A 14,929-nucleotide genomic window follows, 5' to 3' on the forward strand; every position below is an offset into this window, starting at 1 on the left:
AATACTAATTGAAGAAAAATTTTTATTCAACATTTCCAGGGTTTTTTCATATACCTTTAAAAACTTACCTCTATTTTGCTAATTTTCGCTGCTGCCAAATATGCTACACTGTAATATTGTGACTCTTTTTTTTAAACTTCTTAAAAATTTTATGCCATTTTTGAAATCTCATATATTAAATATATTTAATTGCTGGAACTCTTAGAGGCCAGCCCAGTACACCACATGTCATAAATGCACTCTCACTTTTATACAAAAGGTTACTAAAAATGCTCTTAAAGATCAACGTTTTTGACTACTTGTTAGATTATTCTTTGTCTTGAATATCTAAACTTCTCCAGTGACCAAACAGCAATCAAGACCACAGCCTCTATTCGATTACAAAGTATCAATACATACCGTACTGGTTGCTGGAACAAATGGTGTTATTTGGTACTGTAGGCTCAGTATTCTTGGTGAGATGAAGGTGAAAGAGCGTAGAAAGAGACCTTGTCCTTGTAACCATGCCTATTTATACCCCTTTACATTTGGTTAGGGTATACGTTAAGGAATCCTACTGGCATTCCACAGAAGACCCTCTAAGCTACGTCACATAATTGATAACATATGTTCCTTACACTCAAGTTGCATTCAGGCCTAAAATGTACAGAACAAAATAAAAGTATAAAAATTATTTCTTACACTATGTAACACAGATAACCAGATTAATGATAACTTGGGTGAATATTAGTATTTAATAATGTTACATTTCTTAGTATGTAATCTTACAATCTTGACTGTTTTTTTTTATTGTTTCAGATATAAAGCTATAGTAAAGCCAATGGACATCCAAACATCAAGTGCTGTTCTGTGGACGTGTGTAAAAGCTACAGCTATTTGGATTATTTCAGTGCTTTTAGCAGTTCCAGAAGCAGTGTTTTCTGAAGTGGCCCACATCAACGCAACAGACAATGTCAGCTTCACAGCCTGTATACCTTACCCACTATATGATGAGTTGCATCCTAAGATCCATTCTGTGCTTATTTTTCTAGTCTATTACCTTGTTCCACTTACTATAATTAGTATTTACTACTATCATATAGCAAGGACTCTCATTAAGAGTGCCCACAATATTCCAGGAGAATTCAGTGAACATTCCAAACGACAGGTGAGTCATTTTCTAATGATATAGTATTGATTTGGATGACATTTTCTTTAGTTTTTGTGCTGCATTCATTTTCAGGCAACTGTGATGGAGACCCGTACCCCAACTGAATAGCTCCGGCGTAGAGATCTCCCTTGCCGCTTAAAGCTCAATTGCTCAAAGGATTAACCCTTTATATTCACCCAAGCACTAGCCGAGAGTTAGTGTAGGACACAAACAGAACTCAGTTTATTGAGGACAGCACAGAAATGTATACATGTAACAAGTTGCTTAGTTAGGGCGATGGATACCCTATTTACCTTTTGCCTGTCCCTCAGGATAACCTCTGGCCTCAGAAGGCTAATAGATGGATTTTTGTCTCAGATCACAAAAGTAGTAATGACCACCATCATTGTGAAGAACAAATTGAACATTTTATTGTTGTAAAACATAGCCTTATAGTTCCACAGAATTGCGTAGATAAACAGATGCCAGTATACAACTCAACCTTAATACCCCTTAGTTATCAAATCTCCCCTGGCAGCAATCTTATTAATGGGGTTTGTTTATACAATGGAGTTCCTACCCGTGCTATCTTTATTTGGCAACCAGACTGGAGCTATCTCTGAGTATCTTGGGGTGGTATCTTTACACTACTCAATAAGGGGCGCGGTGGTTTAGCTAAGGTTGCACTGGAGGGGTTGCGGCTTGAGATATGGTCCGGGGTCGGGGAAACCCAAAAGAAGCAATAACAGTAAAACAAAACAAGGAGTGGGGGAACAGGATAACAAAGTGCGCAATGACTCGGGAAGCTTCACCTGATGGGGCCAAAAAATGTCCCATAATATATTCATGGACTGAATACATGGTTATTGGAACAGGCTGTCCGATTTTAGTTCCAGGTGATTAGAGCCTGTTGCTGGTACAGCAGTATCTTGGGAGCCCTGTCTGACAGGTCATTCTATCACAATATAAAAAAAATATTAGGATTAGGAGTATCTTTTCAATCACCAGACCAGGCACCGCCATACAGTTCTATGGCCAGTAATGCCCACCCAACAAAGAGTCACTATGTAGGGGTGATCCCAAGGGAGCAGTGTCAATCTAGGGAATAGTCCGCAGGGTAGCCAGGCCAGAGTTCCATTTCGGTGGCTGGGTAAACCTGGTTCCTAAAGATGTAATCTCAATCAATGTATTGTCAAAAGAGCAACGTGGTGGGACAAAGGGTGTCTGTAGTGACGCAGTTCCAATTGTTGCCGGGCATCGCTGCGGTTCCTAGATGAGCACAGAGTGACTTAGACATAGGAGGATACTGGACATGCAGGTAAGGAGACTCCCCAAGAATCCATCAGTGCCCCATCCCAAGCTCAAACATACCCCCATGTATCCTCAGCCTCAGGGGGTTACCGTGACAGCAACAAACTGTGACAGCAACAAACTTAGTGATTCAGATGAATTTTTGGGGGTCTTTTTTGATTCAGAATGGCATTTAGGGGGAGTTCCCAAAGGGGAGGACACTGACACCTTCTGAACTTACCTTTCACCTACAGCAGCAGCACCATCTCGTGATTTAGAAAGAGATCCAGACTCGCGTTTTCACTGAAGGACCACCTCCACCAGCAACAGCAGCATCGCACCAATGGATACACACATCCAGCAGCAACTATTTTCATGAATTCATCCCTCAGGAAGGTGATAAGACAGTAGCAGCAGTAATAGTAGTAGGGCACTGGGTAGACATGATGCCGGCAGATAGACAGATCAAGCCCCAAGGTTTGGGAAATCGCACACAAAATCATAGAAATATCTGAAGGATCCTTTAGAGGAAGGAAGGAGATTGAGTCACAGCAGCAGAGGCATGGCAGGCACTGGTATACAGACTGAACCCTCTATATTAGGAAAAAAAAGAATTGATCCACCAGAGTCAGGGAGGACATTGATGTGAGTGGGCAGGCACTGGTAGATAGACACACCCAGCCACAAGACTTATGCCATTCCATTGTTTAGAAAAAATAGAATTGGTCCCCTAGAGTAAGGTGGGGCATTGGGACACCCAGCAGGGCACGTGGCAGGCCATGCACTGGCAGACACATTCATCTACATGACTGAACCTCTAATATTAGAAAAAAATAAGAATTAATTCCTCAGAATAAGAAAGGGCATTGAGGTACAGGGTAGGGCACAATACCAGGTCTGGCATTGGCAGACTCATCAAACACTTGGGTTTGAGTATGTTGCCTGTTGCCACACAGAAAACCCTCTTGCTTTGGTCACTAGTGGGCAGGCATGAAAGCAACTACTGGACCACTAAGAAGAGTCCTGGCCATATAACAGCTTTCTGGTCCCATTAAGATGGAGGATTAGTACTAGGAGGCAGTGGCAGTGTCTCAAGACTTTGACCATTTCAGAGGCCCTATTCTGACTCTGGGAGCTGGGATGGTACTAGTACCCACTAAAGTATCAAGGGCTACTTCACAAATGGCTGATGCTCTGGTGGATCCAGTACAGCTACTCTGCTTGGGTTCAAGGGATTGGACACTGATGTTGGGAATTTCCATTTTCAACTCCTGCATCTCTCCTTCGGTTAGCATGGCCCTTTTGTGCTACACCTCACAGACTCGATGGACAAGTATGTCCCTCCAAGTTTAAACATTTTTAAGGAACAACAGGAAAATGAACATGAATAGTGCGTTTTTGTTGTTCAAACCGAATAACGAAGAAACGAACATGACTGCAGCAAAACATACACAAAGACGAAGATACACAAAAAGAAGATTCTTTGTTTCTTCGTGTTTGTCTTTGAAAAATTGGTGGACGCGGTGTGAAAACAAAGAAGAGGAGGGACATTGAGTGAGCTGATCTTGGTTGGTCCAATCAATTCTTGTGGCATCATGCTGATGGCTCGTCCAATGTCTGTGCTGCATTTTTTTTAAGTAGGAAACAGTCTATATAAGAGAAGAGCTTACATGAGATCTATTCATTTTTGCTGTGACTGCTTTTGCAACACTGATTTGCTACATCAGAGCATTACAGATAGAGGAGAGATTGTTCTGTGTGAGACCGGTAATAGTCTCAGCCTGCCATTTCTTACAGTGTACTCAGTGTACTGAGGTAGGATTTTTTCAGTGCTTCTGTGAAACTGTCAACTGTGTAGTACTTTATTTATAAAGCGCTGACAGATTACGCAGCGCTGTACAAAGAAGAAATTGTTAGACGACAAGTACAATACAGCATTTGACATACAGATACAAGAGGAATGAAGGGCCCTGTTCCCGCCGGAACTTACAATCTAGGTATAAATATTAAATATCAATCATAGTATACTAGTGTAGACGACTAATAGTGTGTTAATTATAATTAATAATATTTTAATTCATTTTAGCTAGCTAAATTACCGTATTTGCTCGATTATAAGACGACCCTGATTATAAGACGACCCCCCAAAATCTGAATATTAACTTAGGAAAAAAAGAAAAAGCCTGAATATAAGACAACCCCAAAGGAAAAAAGTTTTACCAGTAAATGTTAATTCATGTAAACTATTTTTTTTAATAAAAGCTATGATTTCTTATTTCTTGTATTTTCCAACCTGTCCCCCAGTTACGCACATCTGCCCCCAGGCTTGCCACTCCAATATGGCACTGTGGCCCATGATATGCCTTTTAACCCTCTATATGCCACTGTGCCCCATGGTATGCCTTTTGACCCCCTATGTGCCACTCTGCCTCCAGAAATGCCTTATACCCCTATATCCCATTCTGGCATTTAGGGGGTTAAAATGCATATTATGGGGCAGAGTGGCATATAGGGAGGTATAAGGCATTTCAGGAGGCAGAGTGGCATTAAGGGAGTTAAAAGGCATTGTATAGAGCACTCTGCCTCCAGAAATGCCTTATACCCCTATATGCCACTCTGGCATTTAGGGGGTTAAAAGGCAAATTATGGGGCAGAGTGCCATATAGGGAGGTATAAGGCATTTCAGGAGGCAGAGTGCTCTATTAAATGCCCCCTTAACGCCATTCCAGAAATGCCCTATGCCCCCATTTAACAGACACACACACCCTATACCCCCATTTCACTAACACACACACTCTCTCTCTCTCTCACCCCTCTCACCCCTCTCTTACCGGTGCTTCCAGCCGGGGCAGCGGGTTGACGTCGCCTTCCGCTGCAGCCGAAAGGAGGTGGAGTTGGCAGTGGGGGTTTGTATGCGTCCGTCGCGTATACTTTCCCCGGCTGTCGGAGATCAGAGTTCCCCGCACCGATGCGGGGAGCTCTGATCTCTGACAGTCGGGGAAGGTCTACGCGACGGACGCAGACAACCCCCGCTGCTGGCCACACCACCTTCCGGCTGCAGCGGACGTTGTCTACGCGGATCGCGTAGACGTCAACCCGCTGCCCCGGCAACACAGCAGGAAGCACCGGTAAGTGTGTATGATGGGGGGGGGGGGTGAGACAGGAGGATCCAGGTCCCCTGCAGCTTGTGCGGGGGATCTGGATCTTAGTCTCCTAATCAGACCTCTATTTGAGGTCTGATTAGAAGACGACCCCGATTAGAAGACGAGGGGTATTTTTCAGAGCATTTGCTCTGAAAAAAACCTTGTCTTATAATCGAGCAAATACGGTATATATACCGTATTGGCTCGGATATAGGCCGCCCCCGTATATAGGCCGCACCCTAAAAGTTTGGTACTTTTTTAAAGAAAAAGTTTTTTTCTTTAAAAATGCACCAAAATAAACATGCTGCCACTCTGCCCCCCCGAGATATGCTGCCACTGTCCTCCCTCCCCGAGATACGCTGCCACTGTCCTCCCTCCCCGAGATATGCTGCCACTGTCCTCCCTCCCCGAGATATGCTGCCACTGTCCTCCCTCCCCGAGATATGCTACCACTGTCCTCCTCTGCCCCCCCCCCGACTTACCGGAGCAGACTCCCGGGTGTCTTGCGGGGCCGGAGGGGGACATCTACGCAATACAACTTCCGGTGCCGGCACCGGAAGTTGTATACGCGTATTGCGTAGACGTCCCCCGTCGGCCCCGCAAGACACCCGGGAGTCTGCTCCGGTAAGTCCACCCGTGGGAAGTGCTGGCAGGGGAGGCTGTCTGAGCGTATCGGGGAGTAGGATGCAGGTCCCCTGCACTGCTGCGGGGGATCTGTATCCTAACCCCGCTGCCTGCCCGGCGCCCGGGACTGCATGTCCCGGGCGTCGGGCGCTAGACCCCGAATATAGGCCACACCCCCACTTTAAAGACTTAAAGTGGGGGAAAAAAGTGCGGCCTATATTTGAGCCAATACGGTATATATGTAATAGTTATAAAAAATGAATAAATATATATACAAAAATAAATAATGTGTATATATATATATATATATATATATATATATACTAAAAGATAAATAATGAAAAATAAATATGTATATGTGTGTGGGAAATTTAATAAATAGATGTTAATAAATAAATGTTAATATATTCAACATTAAATTAAAAACATAAATCCATTCTGTTTCTTTTTTGGACAGCATTTCTTTTATGTCTCCACCACGCCAATGTGGGGATACTACGTCAATCCCTATCATTTTAAAATCTGGGGAGGAGAACATTGTACAATTATTACAGTGTCTAGGAACACTATGTTTCATATTATTGTTCCTTATTCCTCCCAGATGTTCTAGGCCTCGTATTTTCAGTTCTCTTGACGTCCAATATATTGGATTCCACATTTACACTCTAAAAGATAGATAATATTTTTTTCATTTACAATGTATAAAATGTATAAAAAAACCCTCTTTTTTCGTAATCGTACATTTGAATGAGGTAATTTTTTTGTAAATGACACGTTTTGCAAAATTTGCATATCACGACAATAGAAACCAGGAGGCCTGTGTGATAGAAAATGTTCTTCTCCGGTTTTTATCCTTGGGAGTGCACTGGGGGAACTTTGGGTTCTTCTGGAAGATGATTTTGTAAAATACTGTCCCCTTGTAGTATTGGCCAGCATTTTGTAATAGCCTTTCTAATGTTAAATGCTCTGTCATTGTATTGTGTAAGAAAAGCAAAATTCTTTTGTAACTTATTATTATGTAGCAGATCTTCTCTATTGATGTCTCTAATTTCTGTCAGACTATCAGTTAATAACTCCTTGGGGTAATTCCTCTCTTCAATTGTTTTTAATTAAATGCTGACTTTGAGAGAAAAAATCTGTATCCTGAGTGCAGTTCCTACGAATTCTCACTTATTGACCATTAGGGATATTTTTCAACCATTGTGGATGATGGCGACTTGAGTAATCAATAAAGCCATTCCCATCGGTGGGTTTAAAAAAAGTTTTAGAGCTAATTTTATCACACCGGTTAATGTGAGATCCAAAAAGTCAATCTGTTCTTTATTTATGTTAGAGGTAAATTTCAAATTGTATTAATTTTGATTGATTATGATTAAGACATCATCAATGAAGCCAACTTGTTTGTAAGTTGTTCCGCTTTTTATATTAAATATTTACGTAAACATACTGCACCATCTGTGGTTTCTCACTTACATTGCAGACCTTAAAAAGAAAAGAGTTTCTTTTAATGAGCCTCCCTATGAAGTTATTTTTGTGAGTGCATTAGATAATTCACTAAACATATATATTTTTTTGAACCCCTCTTTGCGCCCCTCTTATTGATATATAGGTAAATCCAATAGACAGATCCAGAGTCTGGCATGAACTGTGGCTTCAAAGAACTTAAAGAACCCTAGAATTCAAAGAGAGTGTACTTTCTTTTTCATAAGACTGTAGTATTGTGCTCCTCCCCTGCCCTATGTGTGTTGTGTGAGGACATTTCACTCGGAGCTACATTAAGGTCAGAAGGAAGGAAGACTACCGACTCTGGCAGTCTCCTCCTAATCTGTAGAGTCAGTGCTGCAACTCATTTTGTTTTGTTGTGGGGTGTTTTATGTTGGAGTGATGGGCGTGATTGTATGCCAGGGAGTGTGGGGGGCCCAAGCAAATGCTTGCACAGGGTCCAATCAATATTAAAGCCAGCCCTCCATCACACTAGGGGGCCCTAAGAGATAAATGTGTCCACTCACGAGGGGGCGGAGTTGGCGTTCAACGAAGATGGCCGCTTAAGCCGCTAGCTCTGCTCACCGTCCGACTTTTCCGCCTGTTTTTTTTCGCTTCACCCGGCCGATGAGGAAAACTAGCTGTGTGGGGAGCACCCCACGATCCTCTGGGACGCGGGACAGACCGTCTAATCCCTCTGTCCGGTCCTATTTCCACGGTCCGCCCGACCAAGACTCCCGGGACTCAGAGCCCAAGATGGCGCCGTCTCCTGCTAGCCAAATCAGTGAATGCTCGGAAGATGGCCTTCGTGACCAAGATGCGAGCTACCTACCTTCGTTGGCGGCTGGACCATCCTGGCAAGAGGCTCTCAAGGCGCTGCAGTCGGTGTTCAACTCGTTCCTCAAACTGCCAGATGATGCGCCTATCCAGTTCAACAGGGCCCACCGTGCTCTATGACCGAAGGGTTCTCCATCTTCCTCTCCGAGAGACGTGGTGTGCTGTTTCCACGAATACTCGGTCAAGGAGGCGGTGTTGAAGGCTTGTCGCACCGCTGGCGCTGTGGAATATGAAGGGGAAAAGCTCTCTGTCTACCAGGACCTCTCTCCACTTACTCTCCAGAAGCGTAGGGCGCTGCAGCCCATCACAGCAGCGCTCCGGGAGGCTGACGTTCCCTATCAGTGGGGCTTTCCGTTTATGCTGATCGCACGACGGAATGGCGACACCTTCACCCTGCGACACCCGGGCGAGTTGAAGTTCTTTCTGGAGGATCTACGCCTACCTGCTGTGGAGGTTCCCGATTGGGAAGAAGCTCCCGCGTCTTTGCCACCTTTGTCAGATCCGGCCTCCTCCTGGATCCTGCACTCCAACCGGAGAAAGAGGACCCGTCGCAACCCTGTGGCTCCTGAAGATACCGGCTGAACCTCTTCTTTCCTCAGTGTTTTGGAGGCCCTGATCTTCACCTTGGGACTTTTCCGCTTGTGAGTGTTTGTGACTCTCCTCCCGTTGAACTTTGCTTTTCCTCGGCTGTCTTCATGGACTGGGGCTCTCGCCCTCGATCGGGTATTTTGTTTTTCGGCCTTTATTCTATTGTTTTTCGCTATTTTTCGTTACACGGCGGTTTTACTGCTCTCGTTTTATGTTTCGCATACACTACACATTCTACACGATTTACCAGTGACATGTTTGGCAGCGGCTCCCTCATGGTCGGCCGCTTCTGCCCAGCACTCCTTGCTCCTCACACACTCGACACACACGACACGCACACATACGGAGTTGATCACCCGATGGCCCTGTAAATATTGCCCTGCTGGGCTGGTCTCGATCGCGGGATCGCAGTGCCCCTCGTTTCGGGGCTTTCAACATTTATATTGCCCTCGGTCTGTCGCCCTTTTCCCCTTCTTACCCCCTTTTTCCTTTCTCCCTTCTGACCGTTTTATTTTTGCGATTTTGTGACTCTTTTTACCATATGTGTGTGTCCTCTCCCCCCTACGGCGCCTTACGCATCCCCTTTTAGGGTAGTGAGGGATTGCTTGTCCCTCTTCCTCATCCCCTGTGAATGGCGGGGGCCTTCCCCCTTTTTTTCTGCCCTCTCGGACGGTGGTGCAGAAGCAGAGGCCCTTTTCCCTTTCCTTGCTCTTTCCTATTCTCCCGTTTTCTCCCCTCCTTGCCTGCCTTTCCTTCCTAACCGCTTTGGTGGGCCTTCCTCCCCCAAGATCCCCTGTCCTCCTGTGGACAGTGATTTTGGGACTCTCTGTAGTCCCTCGGCTCATACGTTGTCGACACTTCGTGTCGCCATGATAGGTGATTCTATGGCCTATCTGCACTTCACACATATGTTTATTTTATTGTTGTATTTTATTGTTTTTCGTTCTTGGTTTGTTTGACCTGTGGTGGCTCATTACCCTAATTCTGTACTAGACCAGCTCCAACTATGTCATCTAACCACTTACACTTTGTGACGCTTAATATAAGGGGCTTAAATAAACCGGAGCAACGTTCAAAAAACTTTGCTCCTTTCTCCGTTCTTCTAAATCTCACATTGCTTTTATTCAGGAGACCCATTTTAAACAGGGCAATGAATATAGACTCTTGGATAGGAACTTTTCTCACTCTTTCTTCTCTAGCTCCCCTTCCTCGAGAACTAAAGGTGTGGCTCTCCTTATACATAAGGTAGTCCGCTTTCAACTCTTAGACGAATGGGCGCTGCATATTTGTCAAAGGTTATGTTGGCTCCCAGAAGGTCACCCTGGCGAATCTCTATGCCCCTAATAAATCGCAGGGCCGTTACATCATTTCGATACTTAATAAACTGGCGCACTTCCAGGAGGGGGTTACTATACTGGGTGGGGACTTCAATATGGTATTCGACCCTCTGGTGGATACTTCCTCTGGTAGGTCGCATCTCCCGTACTCTATTATTCGCAAAGTCCTCAAACACCTTAATTTCAATCAACTCATAGATACTTGGAGGACCTTACACCCCGAGGAGAGGGATTATACCCAAATTTTCCCATTCAGAAACAAAATTAGTTGCTACTCACTCTTATTCACACTCTTTCACACTCTTCCTCTCATGCTCTCTCACACTCTTTCATGCTCTCTCTCACACCCTCTCTCTCATTGTCTCCTTACTTTCTCCACTGACTGCTTCCGTGTCCCTGTCTCCTTTTCCCCTCTTGCCTCTTCTTGTTCTTCTGTCTTCATTCTTCTATATGCCTTCTTTCTTCGTCCACTTCTCCCAGACATCAGCTCCATTTTCCAGGTACTTAAGTAAAAAGGACATCATCACAGCACAGTATTCACAATTTGAAAAAAATGTGCTAAATAATGAGCATACATTGCATTAAGAATAATACTTTCTACTGTTCTTATTCCTGCAGATGGAGACCCGAAAGCGCCTGGCTAAAATTGTATTGGTGTTTGTTGGATGCTTTGCTCTCTGCTGGTTTCCTAATCATGTTTTGTACATGTATCGTTCCTTTAACTACAAGGAAATTGATCCATCTTTGGGGCATATGATCATCACATTAGTAGCAAGAGTTTTGAGTTTTTCAAACTCATGTGTAAATCCTTTTGCACTTTACTTGCTTAGTCAGAGTTTTAGGAGACACTTTAATAGCCAACTCTTCTGCCGGAGGAAGAAACAGCATGAGAGATTGACCAGTTACACCTTGAATTCCTCTGCTATCCGAATGACTTCTCTGAAAAGCAATATAAGGAACACAGTGACCAGCACCTCTTTCCTGAATGGTCATAGTCATCAAGAAGTATCATTGTGAATTAAAATGAAATATGACTGGAATCATATCCAGGTGATAAAATATAATAACGATCATTGAAAATTGGTACGAAGACTGCCAAATAATTTAGTTATCACCAAATATTCACTTAAATGGAACAATTGAGGTAGAAACTTACATTACAGATTGAAATGGAGGCATGAAATATAATTGGTTTTATATTATATCTATATACACCATATAAGATACTGTATGTATCCCCCTAAGATTTTTAAAATCCAATTACTAACAACTTTTTATTTTTAATATTTTTTTACATACTCTACATTGCCTCTTCGAAAATCCCGTAGTATGGGTGCACTAGTTTTTTCTTTACTTTATAACGAGTGGTGGTTCCATTGGCTGTTCTCAGAAAGGACACTAGCTTTCTGTTATGCTAGCATAGACACCAAGAAACACAAACTAACATATCCAGACATTCGCATTATACACGCACACTAACATAACCACACACATTAACATAACCAGGTAAATTCACCCTTGTCATTTTGAAAGGTATCTTTATAGGCTGCTGATGCTTTAGAATGAAGAGCATTAATTTGTATCAACAAACAAAGGTGTAAAAGTTTTAATGGTTATTCCATGATAAAACATCAGCAGCATTATATAAGGTACCACAGCAAACCAAGTGTAAAGCATTGCTACTTTGAAATATTTCATAGTAAAATTACAAACATGCCAAAAACAATTGATGTTGCACTACTCATATGGTTTTATTGACATGTTTTGTTTTGAGGAGTATGTTCCTCTGGTTAAAATAGCTGCTACATTTCATTAATACGCTTAAATCACAAGCTTGGTAGATAGTTTGTTGAATATCAAATTAAATTCTCATATTTTTATTTCATGTCTCCTAATTGCATTGCCCACATTTGTCAGCTGTATATATCATTGACCTTTGATTATTGTCCCAATTGATTATGGTGTAAAAATGGTTGTGGGCTATCCTATAATTTAGAACCTAGAAATAGATAAACATATTTTACAAATATCATTTTCTGGTAAGTTCCAATAACTTCTTGCAGATTTTATATTTGTACATATGTAAAATGTAAAATAAAAAGACTGTAGCCTGTGCAATGATGTAATTTGGACAAAAAGGCAAGTCCAGCTCTGTGATTGCTACATTTCATGTTACAGGTCTATTTCTGGCACATTTGAAGCAGTTAAACAGTAAATAATGAATTTTCCTTACAGTCTAGCATGCGGGGTATTGAGTGGAGTTATCTTTACAGAAACGTCACATAACTATACATTTAAAAGAGAATACTTTCTTACATCAGGCAAAATAAGTATCTGTAATATGATATTGTTTGATACGTGTCTTTGTAAAATCTAAATATCTTCCTATTATTCCTGCAGAATTATTTTATTCTGCAAAATGAAAGCATGTAAAGTTATCAGTGTGTTAAGTTCAGTGTGAATATGTCTTATGAACATGGACCATATCAATTTCTCATATATATCATGAGAACACCATGATTAACAGAGTGATCATACTAGGAGAGGCTTATTTCTTATGTATTCCTAGTCAACCTAAGACATTTCAAGTTACCATGCATGTGCCCATTGTTTCTATAGTAAAAAAAAGTATTTTTAGGAATGCCATTCATGATGATGTATTCTTATGTACACGTTGTTTGTTAATATTGATTAAATTAACTCAGAAATGAGTAATAAATATATTTCCCATGCGAAAATAAAACAGTAAATATATGGGTCAGGCGTGGAAAGGGAATTGGGTGGGAAGTGGATATGGCTAAAACCAACACTTTACTCGGATACTCCTGGTAAAACCCAGAGAGTTCCCAGGTATGCCTATCCTTTAACGTTACAATTAGGTGATAAGCACAAAGGCTCCTGTTACGCTTTCTTCTCCAGATAAAAGAGTACTATATAACTCTACAACTTCCTTGTCTATTTTAGTATAACCTCACATATTCAACCCATTTGGCAAGACACCTATCCTCTCATGATGTCATTACAAGGGAAGTAGAAGGCTAGATCTCTAGGCTTGGGTCGATATATTGCTTCCAGAGGCAGTTTGAAACTCAGCAGTGAGTCACGATTTTTATGAGCTACCTACTTTGGCATTATGCGGCCCGCTCTGTTAGTGTGCATGGTCTACAGCTTCAGGGGTGAGCAATTGTTACTGTAAATTTCACAATAATATAATCATGGGCGTAGGAACCCCTAAAAATCTGGGGGGGACAGCATTTTCCCCCATCAGATCCCCACTTTCTCCCCATCTCTCACACTATCTACCCCCTCTCTCCCTTCTTACACTATCTAGCCCCTCTCCCCCTCTCACACTTTCTTACTATCTACCCCCTCCCTACCCTCCCTTTTCACACTATCTACCCTCTCCCTTCCCCCCTTCTCACTAGCTACTCTCTCCCTACCCTCCCTTCTCACTAGCTACCCTCTTCCTACCGCCCCCTTCTCACTAGCTACCCTCTCCCTACTGCCCCCACACACTAGCTACCCTTTCCCTACCCCCCCTTCTCACTGTCTACCTCAGGGGTGTCCAAGTTTTTTCTGCAGTGGGCCACTTCACCAGAATTGTATATGTGCGCGGACGGCACTCATTTTTCACTGTGAGAAAATATGGCCTTTAATAAATTATGCAGATTAAAATAAAGTAAATGACACAAAATCTTTACTTTTCCTCTCACTGATTTCTGGGCCTAGAAAGTTTTGTGACTACTAATTCAGGACTCAGGATAATTAAAAATGAAATAGTTCTATTTATTCTAGGGATGCACCAAAATGAAAATTCTGGACCAAAACATTCACGATTCACTTAACCAAAACCGAAAATGACCCCCCACCTTTAAAAATAATAATAAGAACTCACATTTTTAATAAAAGTAGGTAACACACCACAATTGGACACAAAAAATATCAATATGACTTGGCATGATAGGAGTGTGATTGCTAACAGCAATTACACTCCTATCATACCCAGGCAGCCAGTACATGCTGGTACAGAGTGGCTGTAAGTGTTGTGCAGACCCCATACTGCTGGCAGCATCAATACACAAGGGGGGCAGCTAGCTAGGTTTCAGCATGTACTGGCTGACTTGGCATGATAGGAGTGTGATTGCTAACAGCAATCACAGTCCCATCATGCCTAGGTTCCAGCACTTACCTAGGTTCCAGCACATCCATGCTATCACACACACACTCATTCATTCATATACTCATATATATTCATTCACAGATTCATTCCCTCAATCACGCATACTAATTCAAAACCCTCCCCACCCCCTTACCTGCATTGCAGCTCCTCGATGCCGCTCACAGACTTCAGCAGGGGGCGTGGCCTCCCTCTGCGTTCTCTGGTACTGCACAGAGGAAGCAGGATGTGATGTGATGTCACGTGAACTCTGCTGGGTTCCGCTTCCTCTGTGCAGTACAGAAGACCCTCCCACAGGTAAGTAGCAGGGCTCTTGTTGTAG

The 14,929-nt window shown here is 42.7% G+C and overlaps 1 protein-coding gene across 1 annotated transcript in view; it reads left to right on the top strand.

The window, feature by feature from the left end:
• NMBR (neuromedin B receptor) overlaps positions 1-11,447 on the top strand; it is a 61,471-nt gene extending 50,024 nt beyond the window's left edge. Inside the window, exons 3-4 of the mRNA XM_053460265.1 lie at positions 799-1,147; positions 11,049-11,447. Of these exons, the coding sequence (XP_053316240.1) occupies positions 799-1,147; positions 11,049-11,447 (748 nt within the window). The remainder of the gene's footprint in view (positions 1-798; positions 1,148-11,048) is intronic.
• The last annotated feature ends 3,482 nt before the right edge of the window (positions 11,448-14,929 follow it).

This window comes from Spea bombifrons, chromosome 3, assembly GCF_027358695.1.
Source record: "Spea bombifrons isolate aSpeBom1 chromosome 3, aSpeBom1.2.pri, whole genome shotgun sequence".
Classification (NCBI taxonomy): Eukaryota; Metazoa; Chordata; class Amphibia; order Anura; family Pelobatidae; genus Spea; species Spea bombifrons.